The 26390-nt window shown below is 43.4% G+C and overlaps 1 protein-coding gene across 1 annotated transcript in view; it reads left to right on the top strand.

Moving 5' to 3' along the window:
- Positions 1-26390, top strand: part of HECW1 (HECT, C2 and WW domain containing E3 ubiquitin protein ligase 1) — a 218670-nt gene that overhangs the window by 94153 nt on the left and 98127 nt on the right. The window contains exons 6-10 of the mRNA XM_069461989.1: positions 7823-7965; positions 12374-12474; positions 14017-15351; positions 20292-20393; positions 25926-26076. Of these exons, the coding sequence (XP_069318090.1) occupies positions 7823-7965; positions 12374-12474; positions 14017-15351; positions 20292-20393; positions 25926-26076 (1832 nt within the window). The remainder of the gene's footprint in view (positions 1-7822; positions 7966-12373; positions 12475-14016; positions 15352-20291; positions 20394-25925; positions 26077-26390) is intronic.

Genomic DNA, 26390 nt, shown 5'->3' with positions numbered 1-26390 from the left:
CCAAAGGTCTATATATCTGTTCTTGTGCCAGTACCACACTATTTTAGTTACTATAGCCTTGTAGTCTGGTAGACTGATGCCTCCCAATTTGTTCTTTTTGCTTAAGATTGCTTTGGCTATACGAGGTCTTCTCTGGTTCCATACAGAGCATAGAATTATTTTTTCTAGATCTGCAAAGAATGATGATGGTATTTTTATAGGGATTGCATTAATTCTGTAGATTACTTTGGGTAGTATGGACATTTTAACAATGTTGATTCTGCCAATCCATGAGCAAGGTAGATTTTTTCCATCTGTTTGCATCTTCTACAATTTATTTTCTTAGTGTTTCTCCCTGTATATGTCTCTCACCTCTTTTGTTAAATATATTCCTAGATATTTAATTTTCTTTGAGGCTATTGTAAAAGGTACTGCATTTTTTATTTGATTTTCAGCTTGATTGTTATTGGCATATAGCAATGTCTCTGAATTGTGTGACCTCCAGGGGTGAGATGCCTGTCTCCAAACTCCCACACATGGTGGTGGTTGCAGGAAGCGACCGCTCAAACCAGTCCCTCCACCACCCAGTGCGGTCCCAGCACAGAGCACTCAATTCAGTTCTTTAATGCTTATCAGTTTATTCAGGTTTTCTATTTTCTCTTGAATGAATTTTAAAACTTGTATCTTCTAGATGCAGCAGATATGTTTTCTACCTAGTTTCAAAATTTTTCATAATAACGTACCTAAAATATGCACAAAATATGGAAGCTGTACCTCCAAAAAGTATATAAGGAGAAGAACCATGGTTTTTGATATATTTACTGTATCTCTTTTTATTAATCTGATGCCTTGGTTTGTGATTATAATTTTGAAAAAAGGCCCTGAAAGTTTGTGGATGATAAACTCTCCAGGTATTTGTATATTTGAAAATATCTTTAGTTTTACTTCACTCTTGAATGAGAGTTTAGTGGGCATAAGTCTCTAAGTTCATAGTTATTTTTCCCTCAGTACTTTAAAGTATAACCGGACACAAAACAAAATTTTCCCAAACTGTGATCTACATAACATCACTACACACACACACACACACACACACACACACATATTTGACCAATGTTCCATGGTCAAATATGGAACACTGCAAACTACCTTGCAGATTCACGATGCACATTTATATAATTAAAGCCTTTGAGTCCCCTAATAGTAAAGAAATCTATTTCACTTTGTTTAACCTAGAACTTCTCATCAGAACTCTCTTTTCTTAGATTTGTCAACATCACATAGAAACCAATTTCAGAGATGCCACACCACACTAATTTAAACATTAGCCATCAAAAAGTAACTCGAAGGCCGGGCGCGGTGGCTCACGCCTGTAATCCTAGCACTCTGGGAGGCCGAGGCGGGTGGATCGCTCGAGGTCAGGAGTTCAAGACCAGCCTGAGCAAGAGTGAGACCCCGTCTCTACTAAAAATAGAAAAATTATATGGACAACTAAAATATATATATACAAAAAATTAGCCGGGCATGGTGGTGCATGCCTGTAGTCCCAGCTACTCGGGAGGCTGAGGCAGTAGGATCGCTTGAGCCCAGGAGTTTGAGGTTGCTGTGAGCTAGGCTGACGCCACGGCACTCACTCTAGCCCGGGCAACAGAGTGAGACTCTGTCTCAAAAAAATAAATAAATAAATAAATAAAAAAGTAACTCGATATACTTGCTCAGAAGGTATCCTCATTGTGCTGTTATTCTAATTTAGACTATTGTATTAGGTTTCTATCACTACATAACCAATTGCCACAAATTTAGTGACTTAAAAGAATAGCCATTTATAACCCCCTAATTCTGTAGGTCAGAAATCTGAGCACAACCTGAGTTCTCTGCTCAGGATCTCAGAGCCTGAAATCAAGGTGTCAGTCAACCTGCATTCTCATCTAGGGGCTTGTCTCCTAAAGAGATTGTTCCAGGATCACTCAGGTTGTTGGCAGAATTCAGATCCTTGCTGGTCATTGGCTGGAGCACCTCAGTGGGTCCTTGCTGCCTGGCCCTCTCCATCATCAAAGCCAGCATGGAGATCCTCCCTTGCATCAAATCCCTCTCTTACACTGTCTCTCTGACTTCAGAAAGGACTTTTTGTAAAAGGCTCATCTGATTAGGTAAGGTCCGCACCGATACTCCCCCCTTTCATTAACTCAAAAACAATGGCTTAGTGACCTAATCATAGTGGGATGTCCAACACATGCACAGGCCCTGCACACTCAACAGACACGGATTATCCAGGGGGCAGGAATCTTGAGGGCTATCTCAGAACCCTGTCTACCATGTTTATTAACCTTCAGTGGTAGCCTGTGTGGGTGGTCACTCCACACACCCAGATGAAGAGTTCTACTTTGCTTTCTTTTAAGAGAAGCCCATCCCTGCAATATAATCCTTAGATTTTCTGCCAGAACAATAACTGGTGTGGCTTGGGCACTGAATATGCAGTCTAGCATAGACAAAGGAGTATATTTAAGCTGCCCCACACCTTGGATTATATCCCACTTTTGCAGTATTATTGCCTGATATATGGAGTTTCCTCAGGAAGTAGCCGTTCATTCATTCCCTCATTTATCAATGTGCTCAATACACATGTCATCTTTGGTTTCTGTGTGCAAAGAGCTCTACTACATGTGCATCCTCATGGCCCACAGGAAAGTAAATAATGTGATAAGAACTATAGAGGAGATAGATATTGAAGCAGAAGAAAGAACAGCTGTCTCTGTTGGTGGTTGCCAAAGTCAGAAAAGGCTCCACAGAAGAAATTTTATTTGAATGGGTTTTTGAAGGATGAGTAGGAGTTTGGCATGGCAAAGAAGTGGGAAAGACCAACTTCTAGGCAAATAGTAAGTATGTGGAAATGTATGAAATAAAATGAGGTCTTCGGAGAATGACTATCATAAGTCAAGCTAGAAAGGTAAGCAGGAGCCAGACACGTGATTAGGAAATTTAGATTCCATTCTGGAAGTAATGAGAAATCAGAGGAAGTTCTTATACAACAGAATGAAATGATCAAATCTGTGTTTCAGAGACATAAACTTTATTGGCAACTGTTACAAAGAATTTGAAGACAGGGAGACACTTTAGGAGGTTACTACAAGGGCAAGGAATGACAAGGGCCATTCTAAGCTGGTGACAGTGAAAGTAAAGAGAACAGACTCCAGAGAGAGGAGGACAGTTTAGACTCAGTGACTGGTTGTACCTGGGCTCCTGATGGTTAGAACAACAATCGGGGTTGACCAAGGTGTGCAGATGAGGAATGCCACCAACGAAGATGACAATTTATCAACAAGGCACATGCAGAAGGCAAAGTTAGAAAACAGTTCTTTTCTTCCTTCTCTTTTTGGAGTACTCTAAAATAGGCACAAAAAGATCAGTTAAAATGTTTATGATTACACAGCAAATTTTGTTCTTCTTGGTTTCCAGTCTATTAACCTAATCCCATGCCTTCCTTACAGGTGTTTAAGTAAAAGAAGCAAAAGATTAAAGACGTAGACATGGATGTGGATGGTGATATAGATATAGACAGAATACATATATGTACAATATATACTTTTATATTTTATACATTTATGTAGAATATACAGTTATACACATATTACATATTTAAACACATACACATACAGACCTTCCTTTCCATTCTGCCAAGCCACAAGAAAATATTGGCCTAACTTTGCCATAGCAGCACCTATACATAAAATCAGTAATATCCTCTATTGCTGAGGATTCTCAGAGCCTTATATGGAGACAGTGGAAGCCTCGTCCAGATCCAGTTTATTTGCTCTAATGCACAAAAGAAGCATAACTTCCCATGTGTCACGAGTTTGTAAGAGCCAGCTTTACTCCTCAAAGCAGTTAGATTCGCCGCAGTTGCGAGGCTCCCGTCTCAGCAGGACGGACTGTGGCGCTGCCTTCCCAGATAAAGTCAAGCAGCAAAACCCTTGGAGGGGCAGGTCTTCTCCTACGCCCAGTCTCCGAGGGCACCACTGCCTAATATAAAACGCTGTTATGTTGCTAGTGAGAGAAAAAAAAATTGCTCCTGATTCAATTACTGCTCTATTAATGGAGTTGTCTGTCTTTTGCCGTCCTTGACTTCGGGCAGCACTGTTTTTGCGTGTCATTTTTAAACTTAAGGAACACTGCCACCCGAAATTGAAAATCTCGGACACTGCAAGGTCCTAAGGGAGAGGAGCTGCAGTTTTCATGCTCCGTTTGCTTCTTTCCTGCTCTTCCTCCGCCTTGGAGAACTTTTACAAAGAAAGCACCAAGCCCGCTCCGTTTACCTTTCATTAGTAGCAGATAATGATGTTGGCTGAATGGTACCGGGCAGCCTCTTGTGAATGAAACTAGTGCTTTATTTTCCCCCTTATGTCTGGCAGCAAGAGAGGAAAGACAAAACTAGATGCCGCTCGAATTACATGTCATGGCCTATGTCACGTGACCGTTAAGACCACTCAATCCGCATGCGAAGGCATTTAATCTCGGCTTCTAGTTGGTACTCCTGCCTTACTGCTGAATATCCTCTACCCCCTCAAACTCAACACGACCCAAACCAAATTAACTACCCCTACCATTTTTCAATTCTGAACCTTTCCTGACTTTCATAAATTTTCAAATGAGCATAAATGAATCATTATACTTCCACTCTCTCAGACTGGAGTTGTCTTCTCTCACGCCCCTCCCTAAATGCCTAAGTGAAAATTCTTTCTAACTCATGTTGAACATGTCCCTGAATTGCCCACACCCATGTTCTCCTTTTTGATTACAGTATCACCATCACATTGATGTCCTCCTTGTCTTAGCTACTTTGAGGCAATAATGGGTCCCATTATTTACTCTGTCACAACCAGTAAAGACCTTTCTACCTATGGCAGTAGTCCCCAACCCTTTTGGCACCAGGGACCGGGCGGGGAGGGGGAGGTGGAGCTCAGGCAGTGATGCGAGTGATGGGGAGCAGCTGTAAATGCAGATGAAACTTTTCTGGCTCACCTGCCACTCACCTCCTGCTGTGCAGCAGGGTTCCTAAGTGTCATGGAAGACAATTTTTCCACCGACAGGGAGGGGTGGGGGAAGAGGGTGTGGAGCTCAGGCAGTGATGCACGGCCCGGTTCCTAACAGGCCACGGACCAGTACCAGGTTGTGGCGTGGGGCTTGGGGACCACAGACCTACGGCATCCCTTTATGATATCAAAAATAAAATCAGATCAAGTTAGGAAAAATTTTAAAGTTTATTGTCATACAAAAAATACAGATCTCGATCTGGGAGACTTCAAGTGGTAAGAAGCTCCCTTAACAGCAGTTGCAACACAGTTTACAAAGCATACAGCAGGCAGTATTTTGACTTTTTTCATGTTGGGCTATTATACATTATCATGTTTTTTTTTTTCAGGGAAAACAGAGCTATTAAAGCTGACTTTTCCACAGCTGACTGGTTTAATTTCATTGAATCATGTGGACATGGATGTAAAGCTTTCATTTTGTATGTGTGATTAGAAATAGCCTTTCAAGGAAATTAGGATGACTTAAGTTTTGGTTAATGGTTATGGGCAGTTGGCCTTGGGCTATATCTAAACTGTGTTCCCCATTTTTATTTTTCCCTAACAACACCCAAAACCTACAATGCTCTGGATGATCAAGGACCCTGTGAATGTCTGACAGTTTCCTTGCCCTCCCAATCCCACTGACCTCGCTTCTGTCCACCACCAGCACCATCCCACACTGACGTCACAAGCGCCAGCTCTCTCCGTACAGCCTTCCATCCTCCCAGACCCGAGCCGCCATTTCTACCACTCTGTCCCTGGATTGCTTTGGGGCTTTCAGTCATCACCGCCTCTTCATTTCTGGCTATCTCAGTCCTCCCATGTGCTCTCAATCTTGGGAATCCAGTCTAGGGAATTTGTGACCTCTTCCTCGCCCACACAACACAGCCCTTGCTGCCATTTCGGCAGCCCACAGGTCTGCCACCCTTTTCTCTTTGCCTGCCAGGCTTCCTCCTCATGTCCCACTTGTTTCACCCCATCTGCCTCATCCAGGCCTGACCCTTCCAGGGCCCACCTCCTCAGCTCTGCCACAGTAGCTTCTCTGAAATGCAAATCTGAATGTTTCATTTGCATGATTCAGATCTTCCAATTGCTCCCAAAGGGCTTTGGGATAAGTCCAAGCTCTGGCACAGGCCTAATTTTCCCATTCTACAGATGAAGATGCCGAGGTTCAGAGAGGTTGTGAATGATAGAGTCAGGAACTTGAAATGTGCAGAGCTAGCAATAAAGCCAGGTTCACCACACTCCAAAGGTCCTTCAGAGGCTTGACATAAAAGCCAGGTCTGAATTTACAGCTGCTCCCCATCAATGGCATCACAGCCTGAGCTCCGCACTCCCCTCAATGCCCCCACCAACCCCACCCACTGCCCCACCCCCACCCCCACGCCCACCATGGAAAAATTGTCTTCCAAGAAACAGGTCCCTAGTGCCAAAAAGTTGGGGACCCCTGCATCCTGACTGGTACAGAGGAGATACTGACATTTGCATGCCCAACATATTTAATCTCTGTAAAGAGAAATCAACTAAAGCTAAAAGCTTGCTGTTAGCAATTAATCTAAATAAAAAGAAAATATTTATATATTTTAGCTGTTTCACAGCCCTTAATTAAGGGTATTGTGATGTTCAATGTTAATTAAGACTTCTTCCTTCCAGATAGTCTAGGCTGGGCAATGCCAACATTTACCTTCCTGGGTCTCATTTTTACACTTTTATTGTTGACCAAGCCAACTTCTGATGGTCACAGTCCTCCTTTAATGTTAATTATTGCTGCTTTTATTTTAAAAGTCACACCATGTGCTATTTAACAAATCAATGAGTGGTTTAGAACCAAATGAAATAAAATGTAAAAGACCTGCTTTCTCCCCTCCCCTAGCAGCCCACTCCCTGGAGTTCAGAGTTTGGAGTGGGTCCCTCCAGCCTCTTTCTCTGCAGTTTGGGGCACAGATGAAATCCCACTCTTCGTAGTCTTCTGTGCTTTGCTTTTTCACTTAATTTATCAGGTATCTTTTCATGTTGGTGCATACTGACTTACCGCTTTCTTTTTAACGATGGCAGAGTTCTGTTTCAAAGACTTACCATCCTTCATTTAACCGGTTTCCTATTGATAGACAGGTTTGCTTTTCTCCATTCTTTTGCTCCAATGAACATCCTTGTAAAACATATCTTTTGCACATTTGTACAAGTTAATCCAGAAGGAAAATTCCTAGAAGTAGAATTCTGGGTTGAAGAGAATTTGCAGTTTAAATGCCAATAAATATTGCTAATTCCCTTCCCAAAGGTCAAATCAAATTACGTTCCTGCCAATACAGTGTGACAGTTCTTGTCTATTCCCACTCTGAAGAACATTATCAAACTTTTAAAAATGTCTGCCATTATCATAAGGAAAGAATATATTGCATTGTTGATTGAAAGTGCATTCATTAATTATAGGTGAGTTTGTGCTTGTTCTCAGTATGAAAAAACTTTAGTCAACTATGGTGAGGCCTGGGTGGCATTCTTTCTCTGTAAGTTATTCTGATTTTATTGTTTAAATCTCAAAGAGTAACCCTATTTTTAAGCCCTAAGGAAGCATCTTGTCATTGCCCCTCATTTACAGAATAAACAAGGACTTGCAGCGTTTCTAAGACCTTGAGAGGGAGAGAGGGAGAGAGGGAGAGAGCGCGAGCGCACGCAGCTGGGGTGTCTTGCAGTGACATCATGAAGGCGGATGGACTGGGAATTGGGCAGCTCTCGCACCTGTCAGTTAATTGATGTCACATATTCTTTCATTGCAGCAATTCAGTTTTGTGTCTTTGCCCACTGACGTGCTGGAAATTGAGGTGAAGGACAAGTTCGCCAAGAGCCGTCCCATCATCAAGCGCTTCTTGGGAAAGCTGTCGATGCCTGTTCAGAGACTCCTGGAGAGACACGCCATAGGGTAAAGCTGTGCCCGAGATCCCACGATCGCTAGGTTTCAGCCAACCATGCTCAGGGGAGGCTGCGGTAGTGTAGTCTCACAGACAGTCAAACAAAAATGGTGTTGTTACGTTTCCTTGGCTTCTCCCATTAATGACGTTGCCCAAGCCACAGCATTCAACTAAACAAACCTTCCCTTTCCCCTTGTTTGTGTATAAACCGGTTACTTAGGCAAGACAGTAAAAAATCTTAAGACAGTATTAAAAGAAGCCCTCAGTGCTATATTTTTCTGTATGTGTAGAAATTAAGGTTTGTTTTACTATGAAGAATATTATTTCATTCATATTCCTGTCTCATACGTAGGATTTAATCATATTCAACATTTCCCTAACAAGATGAAATGCTGGGTTACTAGGGTAGAGTATCTTCAAAGACGCTAGTATTTACAGAAAATGCTAGATAATATGGACGAAAATTTGAAAGCATAAATTCTCATGGAACAACAGCAGTTATGTTGCCCACATAATTCAACTGTGTATGAGAATATGTTTCTGCATTTTGTCTCTTTTACATTCATGTCCACTCACGGTTCTCATTCAAGTGGACTATGACCAGATAAAATTCTTACGAATAATACATTTTTCCTTCGGAAACAGCAACCTATATTTGAAAACACTAGGTATAGCTCTCTGTTCATAAACATATGCTTCCAGACAATCTAACCCTTAGAATGATATCAAAGGAATGAGAAAAATTATGCAGAATTTCCAAGTGTCTTAAAGTTCTTTGAATTTTCAGAAGGACTTTAGAATCGCTAATGATTATCATAAGGACATTTAATGGAGACCTTATAGCATAGGTGCCACTGTGTGCACGTAGACAAGCCATTAACTCTTGAGCCAAAGGGAGCTGACGTTTATGGTGCTACAGCCGTGTGTCAAACTCAGTGTTTGCACTGTCCATTCATGGTTGTGAGGATTCAACAAACAGACAAAAAGTGTCCATAAACAACCTGGCACAGTCGTTGGCACGTAGTAGGAACTCAAAAGCGAATAAATGGTATTCCTTGTGACATGACCTTTGTTATTTCATTTAGTCCTCACGACACTTCTGCAACTCAGCGTTATCTCCGCGCCTCCCTATGAAGAAACAAGGCTTAGAAAGGATAATTACCTTTGCAGCCAGAGTTCAGACGCACACCTGCCTCCCTCCAAAGCCGAGTGCTGCCCCCCCACCCCACCCCCCGAACTACAGGCTCCTCGCAGGGTTCCTGGGACTGACTCTCTCCCTTTCCACTCCTCCACTCTCACGGCTGTTAACACCTCTGCCAGGCGGTGGGCTGGAGGACAAAAAGAGGGGCTGGGCGGGGTTCCGTGCACCCCCGCACCGAGCACACTGCTGCCCACTGCGGGCTAGACATTCGGTGCTCTCCTGCTCGCCACGGCCTCAGAGAGAAGCCGTCTGCTCTCCCATGTTGAGAACTGTTCTCAAGCCGAAGCTGCTGGCTCGTTTCTTCCTGTAATTTCCCACCCTCCCAGCCGCCTCCTGTGGAAAGGCACATCCACAGGTGGCGAAAGCAAGTAACTGAGGTCGAAGAGGTGTCCCCTACCAGAAGGTCAGCTATGATTCTCCCAGTGTTCTGAACACCCAGGGAAATGGAGAGCACAGATGGAGTGTGTTGAGCTTCAACCTCTCTAAGAGGAACGAACAGCAAACCATTGGGGTGTCTCCTCTCCGTTTCCCCCGTGGAATGACAGACAGCCCGCTGGTGGCGGGGCAGGGTGGCTCCTCCAAAGCTTGCTGCTTCCCGCGCCCCCTGGAGGCCACTTTGGCAATGCTGCCCCTTCTGGAGGTGTCACAACACAAGCAGGAGCAGGGTGTTGGGGTGATGGCCATGGAAGCAGTGGCCATGCAGCCTGGGCCATGGCAGAACCCCAGAGTGCAAATCCAGCTTCCCTCTGCCCTCGGCAAGTGCACTCCCCATACAGCGCCCTGCATCCATTGCTTTGCAAACCCGCTGCAGCGGGCGCCTCTCCACCCTCAGATGTCTGCGCCTTTCCTCTGCAGACACACACGCACTCTCGTTCCCAGTGCTGCCTCCATTCCTTTGCCTGTAACATCCCAGCCTTCAGCTGGCTCTCTGCCTCTGACCCTGACTTCACCCACCGCAGCACCTTTTACCTAGCAGGGGCCCCCAAAATATTTGTTGATTAAGTGAGTGAAAAGCAAAGGAAAGAAAAGCCTGGAAAACAATACAAAGCATAATAAATTTAGTTTTTCTTTAACTAGCTGATCCTCTCTAGGCCTCCCCTGGTTTCAATCAAGTTTGGGGTTCAGGATATCTTTCTTATGGTCATAGCAGGCCTACTTCACAATACTGAGCCAGGCCCTCTCTCAATGGACAGAATGCCTTCCTCATATAATGCTTTACTTAACGGCCTTCAGGGAAACTCCAAACACTGAATCATGGCTTATCAAAGAACAATACAGGGCATCCCGAAAAGTCGGACGACTTTTCAGGACACCCTGTATTATGTTAGTGGGTCATTGGAATATAATTTTGTTTGTTTCACGATGCCAGCGTTCTCTAGAAAGAAACTTTAAAACACTACCAGCCAGTGATTTATCTTTTAGTTTGAATGTTACATCTTACTAAATGGAATAAATAGAGTCATTTGAGTAAAAACTGGTTTGGGGATATGTTTTTGCTATTATTGGGTATACTGGATTTATTAATTCCGGAAAAGCCCAAGGTAGTCGCTCCTAATTAGGCCAAGGCATAGGGGGCACTTTACTCTGCTGAAGCTATGTTATTGATAAAAATGTAACCACAAAGCTTCAGGTTGATGCTCCCTGGATAGTTTTCTTTTTAGTAATTAAGAAATTGCTTTGAGGCCAAAAGCAGTTGCTCACACCTGTAATCCCAGCATTTTAGGAGGCCGAGGCAGGAGGTTCACTTGAGGCCAGGAGTTCAAGACCTGCCTTGGCAACAAAGTGACCCTGTCTCTACAAAAAAGAAAAAACAATTGCTTTGAGTGAGTAGAGGGGATGACACCAGTGTCCAGGGTGAAGCCTCAGGGTCTTCATGTGTGGGAGCCCTGCAATCGGTGTTGATTGGAAGTCACAGGCTAGAGAAGCCAGCCCACGAGTCTTGCTCTGCTCCATCCTGCAGCAGATGCCTTTTCCATAGCACCCACTGGCCCTCCAGTAACCATGACAGCGTCCTTTCTTAGACATGACGTGGGTACCACAGATATGCATCTGCTGGCACTGTCCATTGTTAAGGGCATATTTGGAAAATGGCAATCTACACACAAGAAGCAAGCAAAGGACATCTATGTCTTTATTTACTCTCTCTCTCTCTCTCTGTGCTTTAGAACACAGGTTGGCAAACTCTGTTGGCAAACTTTCTATAAAGGGCCAGGTAGTATATATTTTAGGTTTTCAGGCCACACAGTCTCTGTCCAAATGACTCACCTCTGCCATTGTGGAATGAAAGTAGCCACAGACAATATGGGAGCTAATAAGCAGGCTGCGCTCCAATAAAACTTTATTTATGGACACTGAAATTTGAATTTTATATAATTTTTACATGACACAAAGTATGACTCTTCTTTTGTTTCTTTTTCCAAACATTTAAAAATGTAAAAAGTTCGCAGCCATACAAAAACAGGTGGTGGGTGGGCTGGATTTGGCCCATGGGCTGGAGTTTGCCTACTACCACTTTAGAACACAGACAGTCCCTGACTTACAATGGTTCGACTTAAGAATTTTTTTACTTCACAATGGTACACAAGTGATATGAATCCAGTAGAAACCATACTTCAAATTTTGAATTTAGATCTTTTCCTGGGCTAACATTATGCTGTGCCATGCTGTCCTGTGATGCTGGGCAGCAGCAGAGACCCACAGCTCGCAGCCAGCCACGCGATCACGAGGATAAACGCTGACACCATACTCTACAGTGTACTATATTCAATAAACTGCATGAGATATTGAGCACTTTGTTATAAGACAGGCTTTGTGTTGGATGACTTTGCCCACATATAGGCTAATGTAAGTGTTCCAAGCACGTTTAGGGTAGGTTAGGCTAAGCTATGATAATCAGTAGATTATGTGTGTCAAGTGCATTTTTGACTTAACAATATTTTCAGTCTACCATGGGTTTGTCAGAATGTAACCCCACCGTAGCTCTAGGAGCATCTGTATTCAATAAGGATTTCCTTACCGTTTTGTATTGCTGCTGAGCACGTGTGATTTCCCGTCTCCACCTTAGGATGGTCTCCTATGTACCTGAGCCGATCATCACCTCCTGATCTCAGGACCTCCCGGGGCTTGCCTGCCTCCGCCACTGGCATAGAAAGCACACTGTGTGGTCATTAAGGGGACAAGTATTGAGCAGATCTGTGATGGTACTTATTTCCTTCCAGGGATAGGGTGGTCAGCTACACACTTGGCCGCAGGCTTCCAACAGATCATGTGAGTGGACAGCTGCAATTCCGGTTTGAGATCACTTCCTCCATCCACCCAGGTATTTTCAGCATGAACTTCACATCTTGTCCTAGGGTAGTGTCATAGTGTGGTTCCTTCTCCAAAATACAATAACCATGGTTCTCTCCAGACATGTCCTAGGTTTTGTAGTTCTCTATCTTCTCCATTTGAGGCCCAGAAGACAGAGATCTAGTCTGGAAGCCAGGTTGCTGTCCCCTTGATTGAGAGGCTCCTCTTCACTCTGGTGACCCAAAGGTAGAGGGTTACACAGTGGAATGGGGGTTGACAATGAGGCCAGTGTGGATATGGAGCCCTGTCTTATTGGTCATCCTACTCTCAGCACCCACAAAGGAGGTGCTCAGTAGATGTTTAATCATTGCACGCATGAATGAACAAAGCGAGGAATAAATGTGAAACATCTTCTTCTACCTAGTAACTAGATATAGACTAGTCAGTTGCTGAAGAATGTCATGCTGTTGAAGAACTATGATTATACTAGTATCGCAGAGAAAATGAAAAATACAAATTGGATAGAAAACCTCAGAATCATCCAGTGTTCAGTTTTTCATGCCAAAACATATTTCCAAATAAGAATGATAAGATGCCTCATCATTCCACTTTTGCTCTTTTCCCACAACCCCCATACTGAGTGTAGATCATGCTGAGAATTGTGAGGGCCTCCTGGGACACATTTATGAGTTGCTGTTAAAGCTAATGAAGGTTTTGAGGACTCAGAGTCTGAAGTGTAGCACAACCCACACATTAAACTCCAGTTGCACTTTTCTATGCCCAATATACTACTTAGATTGTAAGAAAACACCTTGACTGTTTTATCTTTTCAAATTCAGCCTTTTTCTCTGAGAAATAAAACTGACTGAGAATAAAACTGACTCTTTCTTTGGTGAAGCCATAGGACAGCTTTACAGCTCACCAAAGGGCCTGTTTTTCTTTGACTAGTGAATTGCACCAGTGCATTTGAAATGGGGAAGTTCGCATCTGGCAGGAATCCAATAGAACAGCTGCAGGAAGGTACAGTTAAACAGTGATTGCTATTCCTTGAATGGCTGCTTGGTGTGGAGACTTTGTTTATTTTTTTATTGCAATAAACTCCAAACGCTGGAAACCTTCCAGCCTGAGCTACTGAGTGACTGTGTTTGCTCCCATCCATCATCCAGCCTTTTTCTTCTCTCTAGTTGCCTAAGAACCCTGTTGACCCATTCTGCCACCCTGTAGGACCCAACCAGAGGAAACACTCTGAGCAAATACAATTAACTTTTCCAGGGGTCATCAAGGAACTATAAACACCACCACGCACATCTCTGGAAATCATTCCATGTAGCAAACATTGGTTGAGCACGTACTAAGTGCCCAGAACTGGAGTAGTGCTAGGCTTTGAGCATTTTAATCAAAAGATGAATTCCCTTTTCCCCAGAGCTCTGGCCAGTGCGAAACTCTCATCAACCCCTACATCCAATATCCTAATGTAGAAATCCCTTAGCAATTGCTTCCTGTCCAGGAGTGTATATGAATACGACAATGCTCTCTTCTGGAAGGAATGACATATTTTTCTTCTTGCCAGCAGATGATGAGGAGATGTCCCTGAGTACGGAGCCTGAATCGGCACAAACTCAGGACAGCCCCATGAGCAACCTGGTGGAGAGCAGCCGTAGGGAGCCCGTGTGCGATGCGGCAGAGCCCTCCGAGAGCTGGAAGCCAGAGCGGCTGAGTGACGGCTGTGCCCTGGACGGGGCAGGGAACCAGAGCCTAGAGCTTGCCAGGCCAGCTGAGGAAGCGGCTGGCACCACCCAGGGGGGAGATGATGGCATCGTCTCGTTGGGACCTGAAGGGGCCAGGGAGCTCCTGGCCCCAGGGCAAAAAGACACCCAGCCCGCCCTGAGTGCAGAAGAACTGGCGGAGGAGCTGGACCTAGGTGGGGAGGCGCCACCTCTGCTGCTGGAAGACGGGGAAGGTCCAGCCAGCACCGAGGGGCCCATGGAGGAGGAAGCGGCGACAGAGATTCGGGCTGGAGGGGAGGAGAAGGACCAGGAGGAGGAGGAGGAGGGCGATGTGCCTACTCTGGAGCAGGGAGGGGGCAGGCTGCAGCTGCGGGGCTCGGTGAAGAGAAAAAGTAGGCCATGCTCGTTGCCTGTGTCCGAGCTGGAGACGGTGATCGCGTCGGCCTGCGGGGACCCCGAGACCCCGCGGACACACTACATCCGCATCCACACCCTGCTGCACAGCATGCCCTCGGCCCGGGGCGGGGGCGGCCCGGAAGAGGAGGACGGCGCGGAGGAGGAGTCCACCCTCAAGGATTCCTCGGAGAAGGACGGGCTCAGCGAGGTGGACACGTTAGCTGCTGACCCGCCTGTCCTGGAAGAGGATGGGGACGAGCCCGAGGGGGCTACTCCGGGCACAGTGCCGCCTGGCCACGCCGGGGGCCGCTACCCCAGCTTCGCCAACGGCGCGGTTCCGGATAGCGACACGCACCCCAGCACTGGGAGTGAAAGCGACTCCAGCCCCCGGCAAGGCGGGGACCACAGCTGCGAGGGCTGCGACGCGTCCTGCTGCAGCCCCTCGTGCTACAGCTCCTCGTGCTACAGCACGTCCTGCTACAGCAGCTCCTGCTACAGCGCCTCCTGCTACAACGGCAACAGGTTCGCCAGCCACACGCGCTTCTCCTCCGTGGACAGCGCCAAGATCTCTGAGAGCACCGTCTTCTCCTCGCAAGACGACGAGGAGGAGGAGAACAGCGCGTTCGAGTCGGTGCCGGACTCGGTGCAGAGCCCTGAGCTGGACCCGGAGTCCGCGAATGGCGCTGGGCCGTGGCAAGACGAGCTGGCCGCCCCTGGCGGGCACGTGGCAAGAACCACGGAAGGTCTGGAATCCCCCGTGGCAGGTCCAAGCACTCGGAGAGAAGGTTAGACCTCAAACCTGATCAGAGTGAGAATAGGACCACCAGGGGGACACAGGTCTCACCAACATGTTTAAAAACAAGCGGGGGGCGGGGGGATCAGTCTCCAGTGGGTTTGCTGGGGCAATGTATGCCTGTCTTGTACATATATGTGTGCGTGTGTATCTGTGTATATGCGTACAGATGACTGTGAGTAGCTGACACCCCACCAGGTCTCGGATACACACCAAGAATTACAACTAGCAGGTTGTGAGCGTGCACTTACTTGTATGTGTGCTTCTCTGTTTAATCACCAGAACTGGTTAGTGTACATGTTATCTTTCTAGTCTTGACAGCAACCAGAGCCCCAAGACTAGTATCAAACAATATAAACAGGAAATAATCTTTCATCAGCATTAGGTGGATAATGTGTAAATTTCTGCTGACTTCCAAAACACATTGAAGATTAGCAATAAATGTTAATACTAGTTGAAGAACACAGATTTTACCTCTGTTTTAGAATTCAACTAGCCCATGTATGTATTTATATGTATAGCCTACATGTATTTGTCATTATTTCTGTCTGCTTAATTCTCGTTATTATTGTTGGTTTTGTTTTGTTGTTGTCGTTGTTTTTGGCTATTTTGGCTAATGGAAGGGAAGAATAACATGAATGTGTAAATCACTTTGTTTCAAATGAGATTCTAATCCAAAAGCTGCCACCTTTAGTTTTAAAATGTATTCTGTGTTTTAACCAAAGATGTTCCTTCTTAGTTATGCCTGTGGAATCATATGTTAAATTAATTTGCATTTCCTTATCCAGGATTGGAAACCGTCTTCCAGTCAAGTCACAGAGGCATAGGGAGAAAAAAATTAAAAAGTTTCATAATATGAAATAATTCAGTTGTGTAAAAAGAGAAAAATATAGCCTCTGCTACTTTGCTGTTCTGCTGTTTAAATTAGCCTCCAAAAGAAAAGGGAGTGGTATTCCCTCTAGATTGTAAGCTCATTGAGGGCCAGAATTGTGTCTTCTTTATGTTTGAATTCTTAGCATCTAAACAAATGCCTGGCACCTACAAAGTTTTTTGAACAGGAACTAAACTGAGCATAAAAAAATAATTTTATGTATTCGACAGTGCCCAATTCTACATTTCAGAGACAAAAAGCGTGAGAGAAGGTGGCCCGTGTGATAGGAGAAGCATGAGAAAAATGGTAGAGAAAGATAAACCGTGGTGACAGTGTGGAAGGACACCCAAGAGGAGTGGGATGGAGAGTTCCTTCCATGAGGAGAAGGAGATGGAACATTCCTTTCTTTAACAAGGATGTTTTTAGGACCTTCTTTGTTCTAGGCCAGACGCAGTGTGCTGGGCACAGGAAGATAGATTGGCATCAGTTAAGTATGGAAGTCATTACTACATGATTAAAAACAATACAATTTCAGGAGCTTTGGGATATAAAAGCGCACATATAGGAGCTGGCAGAAATCAGCAAATTTTTTCTATAAAGGGCCAGATAGTAAATATTTTAGGCTTTGTAGGTCAAGAGGCAAAATCAAGTGTCTTGTCATTAAAAGGCCTTTTTTTTTTTACATTTAAAAATATAATAACACGAAAATAACAATTTTCTTAGCTCAGAGCCATACAACTCTGTTTTAGCCTATACTGTATTTTGGCCCCCATGCTGGGAGATAGTCCATACGTGGTTAATTCAAAATTGGCTCAGTATAAATATATATAGAAGAGAATGTTTTGTTTTAAAAAAAAGACACTATCCATGCCCTTGAGGGGCTAACAGTTCAGCAGGGGGGAGAGCAGGAAAGTGTTTCAGGGCCAGAGTGGAAGTCTTCGCATGACAGTTCCTACAGAAATTTCTAAATTCCTGAATCCTGCAGAGGATAAACTCGGAAAAGGTTACAAAGCACCTATATGTCTCACTATGGTGGTTACAAGGGAAACACGAAGATTTCTGGGAAGGACTATTGATCTCAGGGAGGCCGTGCATACCTCTGCACGGACTTCCGCACAGCCAGGCTTCCCCGCCCCAGTAGTGAGTCCCGCACAGCCAGGCTTCCCCGCCCCAGTAGTGAGTCCTGGAGCCACAGTGACTGGGTTGTGGGTGTGTCCCACACTCCCATCAGGCTTCACACCAGCAGATGCTCAAAGAAAGCAGGGCTTCGGCACAACCTGCCTGATCATCCATGGGCGGGTGCCCGCTGCTCCCACAAGTATCACCACTGCACCTTTGCCGTGACTTCTGAGATTGTGAATTCTTTTACTGTAGAAACTGCATTAGATCAGGTGGATTTACTGCACACAGACCCACAGAGATGAGTCTGCAGCAATTTATGGAGCAACACTGTTATGAGTCTCAACCGACAGCTACACAAGCACAAAGCTAGTACTCTGTCTGCTTTTTGCTTTTTTTCCCTCTATAAAAACCTCCTTTTTTAAAAGTTCGATTTAAAATAGTTCTTAAAAAGCCTTCTGCAGATGAATGAAAAGAGCATTACAATGTTGTGGCTGTGAGCTTAGGCCCTGGGGGCAGGCCTCCTGGATTTATATTCAGTCCCACCACTTCCTCACCAAGTTACCCAACTGCTCTGTGCCTCAGTTTCCTCCTGTATAAAATGCGTATATTATAGACTCTCCCAAAAAGGGTTATAGGAACAATTAAATGAGATGATATGCTATAAAAGCACTCTGCCTCTCACCTAGCAAGGATTACTCCAGGCAAATGAGCAGCAAGGCTAACTTTTAAAGTCATGTTATGTAAAGCATCTAAACAATCCTTTGAATTTACACTTCCTCTACTTTGTCATTCCAGGAGAATTTTCACATTATTAGGTGTAAATCACTTTGCTACAAATAATGTTCTAGGCAGCCTATCTTTCTCTACAATTTGGCCATATTATTTATAAACAGAACAGAATTTAAAAGGACCCTAGTTATTTTTACCTGAGGAATAGGCTTCCTTCTCAGAGGCTCTGGTGGGTTCCAACGCTTGCTTTGTGTTTGAGGCAGGGGTGATTATGCGGAATCGAGTCCCCCTGTGCAGAACAAAATTGCTTGCTTCTTCAGTGCATTCAATCCATTCAACTGGCTGAGATAATGTCGGTCACACCATTGCATTTGCTTGGGGTTCACAAGCAGGTGGGATCAGCTCCATTAACCCCAGGTAGTCGACAATGTTGTATTTCCACTAGCTTGGAGGAGTAATTAACCTGATTGGTTGAATTAATTATAAGAGGTAAGTTTGTTGTTGTTTTTAAAGAAACCAAATTAAAAACGCAGCAGCTGATGACATAACAACTGTACCATTGTTTTAATTTCTGACACTAAACACAAAAACAAACATGAGTGTGGTATCCACTCAAACACAGAACCCATCTTTGAAACAGCAGTCCATCCACACTGAACTGGGTACTGGCTCGAGGGGACCTTCCTTGATTTCCATTAGAGTCTCTGAGGAAAAAACCCAGAGGATCAGAGTAACAGACCAAAATCAGCACAAGAAATACCATTATGTATTTAACATTTAAAAAGATCTTTTGTTTCTGAACATATCTCTATTTTCTTTTGCCATTTAGCTCTAGGGATTAAATCACTAAATTAAACCCACCTAACTTTCTTCCTAATTAATTTATTTTTATTTTCAATTGGTTCTCTGGAACTAGAATGAAAAGAAATAATCATCCTTCCCATGTATGGACATTCTGGGAAATATTCAGCATTTGAGATTCTACACAGATCTCGACCACCGTTTTTCACAATCTGTTTCTTTTTGAGCCAAGGGATAATTGAACACTTGCTATTTGCATTAGCCATGGAGGGCGGAGAAAGGAAAAGACCTGACCTTTGTTCTCTGGCCAGTAGGGGCTATTGAAAGAAAACCAGCTTGGTGTGAGGCAGGAGGAACCAGTCTGAGTGGAGGCTGTCCTTCGTCCTGGGCCCTTCTAGCTCTCCAAAGAGCAAGAGCAATGGCCTCTGATTCTGTGACCCACACAGCTGGTGCTGCAGGCCTCCTATCCACATGGCCACTCGACACGCCTGAGGACGTCATGAAATAGGAACACCATTTTAGAGCACTGTTCAGCTCATTATGTCTGAACTGACACAATCTAAGCAATGTCTATAATAATCTGAGACATGCATTCTGTGGATATAATGTTTATTTCTAAAATTTCTTTGTGTTTGTCTTTCTTTCTCCTTCTATCCCACTTCTGTGTTTTGAGCTTTCCTGTCTCAGTCTTCCTGCTTTTTATCTACTTCCTTTGTCTCTTGTCCTTTCCTCTTTCCAGAGCACCCTGGCTTGTCTGATTCCTCCCCCAAATAATCTGGAACAGTCCCGAGATCCCACAGCACCCCGGCTCCCCCCAGCCACTGGCCCCTAGCTGCCCTACTACAGAAACTTGCCCTCTCAGTCCACCAGCTCCTTGACCTGTCTTGGAAAGGCACCATCTGAGAATTTCATTCCACGTAAGATCTGAGAAACAGCCTCTCGGCAGGCAGCCCTCTGATGAAACTTGTCCAGATAAAGAGATGTAATTTTGCACAAACCCACCAAGGTTTTATGGGACCTAATAAATGCTCCACTCCCCTCAAACAGACCTATTTCCTTCGCTGGGCTAAAATCGGGCTCTGCTAATTTTCTCTTGTGTTCCTTTCTGATGCCACCTTCAGATCAAGAAAATTCAAGTCATTACAGAATCAGACTTGGATCCTGCATATTGGACTGCATGGCACAGATCATTAGTCATGAAGTATTTGGATTTTTCTTTGTGGTTTTTTTTTTCACAATAATTCCCTCTCTTAAGAGTGACTGTGAAATGTAGCAAACTGACACAAAAAAATAGATTGCCCATTCTTTGGGGGTTATTTCTTGTAGTAGTTAGCTTTACAATCATGCTTTTTTGATGACGTTGCCACAACAATGAATGAATCTGAATGTCTTGACTATCTTGTCCGTAGGTGAATGTCCTATACTCCATAATTCCCAGCCAGTAAGCCAGCTTCCTTCCTTGAGGCCTGAACATCACCACTACCCAACAATCGATGAGCCTCTTCCACCAAGTAAGCTTTAGTTTTTAAAAACCTATGTCTTAACTCTTCCTATCAAGTCTAAACAGGTCAGTATGAATTTGTACCTAAACATCTAAGCTCTTCCCCAACTCCACACCTTATGCTGTTGTCAAAACCAATGTGGCACCTGCTGTAAAAACCGGTGTTGGTTTGTTTTTGTTTTTGTTTTCTTTGACTAGTTGTTTCAGCATGTGATCTTGAAAAGATAACCCAGTGTTTTCAGTGTCCCTCCACTTCTGACACAAAGAGTGTTTCTTTAAAAGACTTGACTAGTCCTTGCAAATGGTTCATGACCTTTAAGTCCCAAATTTTATTATTTTACATTTAAAATTTGCAATTCAAATAGAATAATCCTATTGTTTCCATTGGCTTTGTTATGTCACAGGCATCTCCCTATAATAAAGCAACTTCAACCCCTCAGGGCACATGACCTTGCACTTTTCCTACTGTGACTGGCACTCATAGGCAACAGCTCCAGATTTCTTCCTCAGTTCTTAGAGGTTGCCAGGGAAAATATCCTCTTCAGGTTAGAATTCAACATCATTTTCTCCTGGTAACTGTAGTATGTAATTCATAATTATCTACCTAGTCATCTCAACTTGGAAATTCATTTAATCTCTCAGAGACTTAGTTTTCTCATTTGTAAAATAAAGTTTGAATGTCTTCATCTGCTAAATGCAAAGTTTGAACTAGGTAGTCTCTACATATCATTTGAACTCTAAGCTTATAATACTCTATTTAATAAATTTATAAGAAGGAATTAATACCCCAGACATTATATATTCATTTAGTATCACAAATATTCATGAATTCTAAAACATCTCTGTTTTGATTTAGGCTTATTTTTCAAGCAAAGATAATCTTTAATATTTGATAGATTTTACAACTGCAAAATCTTTCAGGATGCAGGAACCAGAGTTTCTTTATATTCTTTTGCCTGTGCTTCCATTAAGCAGTTACAGTTTTCAAAAGGAGAAGTGCTTATTTCTTAATTCATCTTTTCTTAGTATTGGGATGTATTTTGCACGGACACCACTCTTCTCCCTATTCAATTATAATTTATCAGTGAGAGAACAAGAAACATCTTTAATATGTGGACTAACTTAAAGGAACACGATCGATATTTGTTTTTCGGGGCCAAGCCAAATAGATGTCCTTTAACTTTTGATCCCTGATTTCTTTCTTTCTTTATACACTAATTTATGGACATTCCATAAATGCATAGTAAAAGTTCAGTGTCACTATAAATACCTCCTACTTGGCACTTACCTGAAAAATATCTGTAAAATATTCTCTCTAGAAAAAAAGATACTTTCTCCACAACAAAACCTTTAAATGCATATATGTATGAATTAACTTAGAACCCATGCAATAGTAATGACTAGTTTTACATGCAGATATTATAAATAATTGAATATAAATCCATTTTAAAAGAATTACCTTACATAAGCTGCTTTCAATAATGAAAACAAATTTCTCCAGATAGGTTTCAATTTTCTATCCATGAAACATTGAAAAATATTAGAAAAGTTGTTAGAGAATTCTACCAACTGAATTTTCTTAGATAAACTCAAATAGTCCCTGAATGACTTCATTGCTGTTAGTCATTCATTCAACAAATGTTTATTGAATGCTGACTTTGTGCTAGGTCCTGTTATTGGTAAGGAAAACGGACAAAGATCCCCACCCTCATGGAGCTTACAGTCTAGTCGGGAAGACAGGTAACAAATAATAAAATAATAAAAAGGCCCTAGCATAGCATATTAGTTGGTGATACGTGCTATGGAAAAGCAAGAGTAGACCAGGCTGAGGGACCTCTGAATATGTGGTGGTGACTGGTTTGCAATTTTAAACCAAGTGGTTCTAAGCCTAGGGGTAGGCTTCATTGAGAAGACCACACTGAGGCGATAAGGGAGTTATCCCTGCCAGTGGGGGGAGAAAGAGCTTTGCAGGCAAAGGGAACGGCCACTGCCAGTCCCCAGGTGGAAACACCTCAGTGGGTTTACGGAACAGGAGACCAGTGCGTCTGGAGCAGACTGAGGGAGGGAGAAAGCAGCAGGCAGCTAGTGGACCCCAGATTACAAAGGGCCTCAGAGACCACTAAGGGCTTTGGCTTTTACTCTGGATGAAAGGGGGACATTGTAGGGTTTTGAGCAGAGATAGGCCATTGCCTGACTTAGGTTTTGAACAGTTTTCCCTGGATGCTATATAAGGAATAAATTGTGAGGAGCAAGAATGGAAGCATGAGATCCAACATAGTATTGCGTCCATTAGGTGACAGCGACCCAGGTGAGAAAGGATGGAGGCTTGGACCAACAGGGGAGCAGTAGAGGTGGGGAGGAGTAGTCCGAGTCCCTGATTTGATGACAGATTGTATATGGATGTCAGAGAAAGACAGGAGTCAAGAATGGCCTAAGAGTTTTAACCTAGATGGATAGAGTTGCCTTCAACTGAAATGGGAAGGGAAGGCTGCAGCTAGAGCAGGTTTTGGTGGGAAAGATCTGGGCTTAGTTTGGATCATGTTGTGCTTGCAATGTCATACAGACAGTGCCATCAATGAGGCAATTGGATGTGTGGCTCTAAAGTCTAAGAGAAAGGTCTAGGCTATAAATATGGTACTGCATTTGTTAAAATTTTTTTAAATGTGCAATTTGACAGGTTTTTGTTAATATAATAACTAAAGATGACACATTTTTAGTCTCTACATTGTTCTTAGGCTTTGTGGAAAACATGTAATTTAGTATTTGGTAGGTCCTTCAGTCACAAATGAATTGACCTGACCTGTACTACTATAACCTGCCCCAGCAGGGTGTGTTTCAGGTGTCCCTTTAGCCAAACTCACGGCATCACAGTACTGACCCCTCCAAGTCTTGCTGAGGCCTGCAGTTTCGTTTGGAATATTTTTCCTTGTTTATAAAATATGTGAAAGTAAATTCTTTACAAAACAACCCAGAAAACATACTCATAATTTCTAACTACACTTAGCTATTATTTTCTATTTATGAGTATGTCATTAGCACTATACATTCCAGATATTTAATATATTGATAAAAAAAGATCATCTGTCTAGCTTATCACCTTTTTCCATGAGTGATTTGGAAATCTTGAAACTTGTGGTGATAAATTATCATTATTGCTACTTCATTTTCTAGTTTTTCTCCTTAATATATGAGAGCCAAGCTTTGTCTGTAACAGAATCCTTCCTTTAATGTGGGTGCCTGGAGGACAGGGACATGTGTCACTCAGCTCTGTGTCCTCAGGACCTGGCATAGTTTCTAGTTCATAGTGAGTGCTAAACGGAGTTTGTTCAGTTGAATTAAATAGCACGATGTTGGCCGGGCGCGGTGGCTCACGCCTGTAATCCTAGCACTCTGGGAGGCCGAGGCGGGTGGATCGCTCGAGGTCAGGAGTTCGAGACCAGCCTGAGCAAGAGTGAGACCCCCGTCTCTACTAAAAATAGAAAGAAATTATATGGACAACTAAAATATATATATACAAAAAATTAGCCGGGCATGGTGGTGCATGCCTGTAGTCCCAGCTACTCGGGAGGCTGAGGCAGGAGGATCGCTTGAGCCCAGGAGTTTGAGGTTGCTGTGAGCTAGGCTGAAGCCACGGCACTCACTCTAGACCGGGCAACAGAGTGAGACTCTGTCTCAAAAAATAAATAAATAAATAAATAAAAATAAATAGCGCGATGCTCTTCAAAGATTAATGTTCATTCTCTGTTGGATGATAGTCATGTTAGATTCAAGAAAAAGAATTGTCCAATGGCTTTAACTAACATTAGTCTGTGACCCATTAAAATTTAAAAATTTTTGGATCAAAGATTAATTACCTAGTAATCACATGTACACACAATTTTATCAATGAGCTAATTACCATATACAACTAATACTTGACAGCTGCATTACTGAATCGTTGATTGTATTCAAAATCCCCTAGAACTTATTAATACAAACTGCCTACATTTTCCCTTCAATTTGTCCTATGAGCTAAATTTGGTGTTTCCTGGTATTTTGGTTTTCACTGGACAATATTCAGCAATCCCTCAGGTCAACGTAATGTTCACAAACAGATATACCATATACATATAAAACTATAAATATGCCAAATATATTTTTTCATTGAAAAAAATTGAGAGTTGCTATGTCATTACCTGAATGATACGTTTTCAACAGAATTGTTAATATCTGACTACTCCCAAAAGCTATGGCTTTTCTCTCTGAAAAGGCTGGATAGTTTCCCTCCCTCTGCAGCCATTTCTGCTTTTTCTTCTTTAGGCTAATGCATCCTCAGCATAATTTTAATCACGCTGCTGCTATTTCCATCACAATTTGATGTGTGGACTCTGAAAGCTTTGCCCGTTTCTGCACAGCAGACATTGCTCTTCTACGTGAAGCTCAGACGTGAACACATTACCTCCAGCTCTTTCGGTTTTGAGGGCTTTTCCATCCACCTCACCCCACCTCAGCCCCTACATGTACGATGTAGTGTGTCATCTCTGCTTCCACCTTTTAGTTTGTGGTTTTGTTTTGTTGTTTCTAATTTAGGAAGCAAAGGAACTGAACTCTTCTTTATCTTGGGCTCCCTCTACTGTTTGGGATGGTGATTTATCAACAAAGGGGTATTTCCTAGTTGGTACAGGTTTGGTTTGGTTTGGTCAGAGATACTTGGCAGCGGCAGGTAGGTGAATATGCACTGTTAATTTACCACCTAGTAAAAGAATGTTGTGAAACCCTAGATACCAAATCCTTCCACTGGCCCTCTCAAGAGGAATGGCACTCGATTAAGCTTGCTGACCGTTAGATAGAGGTCATCTAAAGTAGCAGGTACAGTATTTTAGGACTGTAGGTAACGCTGGTTTTAATACAAAGGCCATTATTCTCTCCACTGAACCTAGTCACCCTCTGTTAGATTTGGCAAGGAAAAGATCCTCCAGCATCACAGTGTCAGCTCCCGCTGGGGGATGTTTTCAGTCTTCCACAGCTGTCACTTGAGTAGACAAAAAGATTGACAGAGAAGAAGAAAATCTTTTAAGAAATAAATTAATTAAGCATTAGCCTCATTAGAAGTTATTAGAATTTTAACTTAGGTCATGGTCAGGGAACCACATTTACTGTTTAAAATGGCCTAGAGGATCCAGCATGGCGGCTCACGCCTGTAATCCCAACACTTTGGGAGGCCGAGTTAGGAGAATCACTTGGGGCCAGGAGTTCAAGGTTATAATGAGCTATGATTGTGCTATTGCACTCTAGCCTGGGCAACAGAGCAGTAACAATACAAGTGAATTTTAAAAAATTAAAATGGCCCAGCAGAGAATCTAAGTTCATTAAACTCTTTTCCGGAATGCCTGATACCATGCCAATGCCCCAGAAGCCATGGCAGGTGCTGTGGACAGTGTCTGGCCTTCAGCCACAAACCAACGGTGAGTTCTACCTGCAGAAGACCTGGGAGTGGTATGTGTTTCACATGGGTCAGTAGTTTGTCCTTGATTTTTCTTTTTGCCTTTTTATTAAACACTAGACTGGGAAGCTCGAATTGACAGCCATGGGCGGGTCTTTTATGTGGACCACGTGAACCGCACAACCACCTGGCAGCGTCCAACGGCAGCAGCCACCCCGGATGGGATGCGGAGATCGGGGTCCATCCAGCAGATGGAGCAACTCAACAGGCGGTTGGTGATCAGTGTGCAATGAGCTCCTCTAACCACAGTGCAAGGAGAGCAGCAGCTAAAGAAACTTCTCTTGCATTTTTCTGCTCAGATTATATGAGGAGACTGGAAAGTAATTAAGTATCTTAAGAAACCCATTCATACTAGGTACTTGGAAAGCTAGATTTAGAGTTTGGTGGCAAGTGACAAGTTAAGTTGGATTGTCATTTAAAGATGGGAAATCCTCTTAACTTCTTAATGGCCCGGGCTCGAAATCAGGAGTTCTTAAGCAGGGCCCATGTACCCACAGCCCCTCAAGATACTCACCAAGGAAGTCA

The sequence above is a fragment of the Eulemur rufifrons genome, chromosome 29, assembly GCF_041146395.1.
Source record: "Eulemur rufifrons isolate Redbay chromosome 29, OSU_ERuf_1, whole genome shotgun sequence".
NCBI classification, from domain to species: domain Eukaryota; kingdom Metazoa; phylum Chordata; class Mammalia; order Primates; family Lemuridae; genus Eulemur; species Eulemur rufifrons.
The sequence above is the reverse complement of the archived record's forward strand: the minus strand, read 5'-3'. Positions and strand labels throughout refer to the sequence as shown.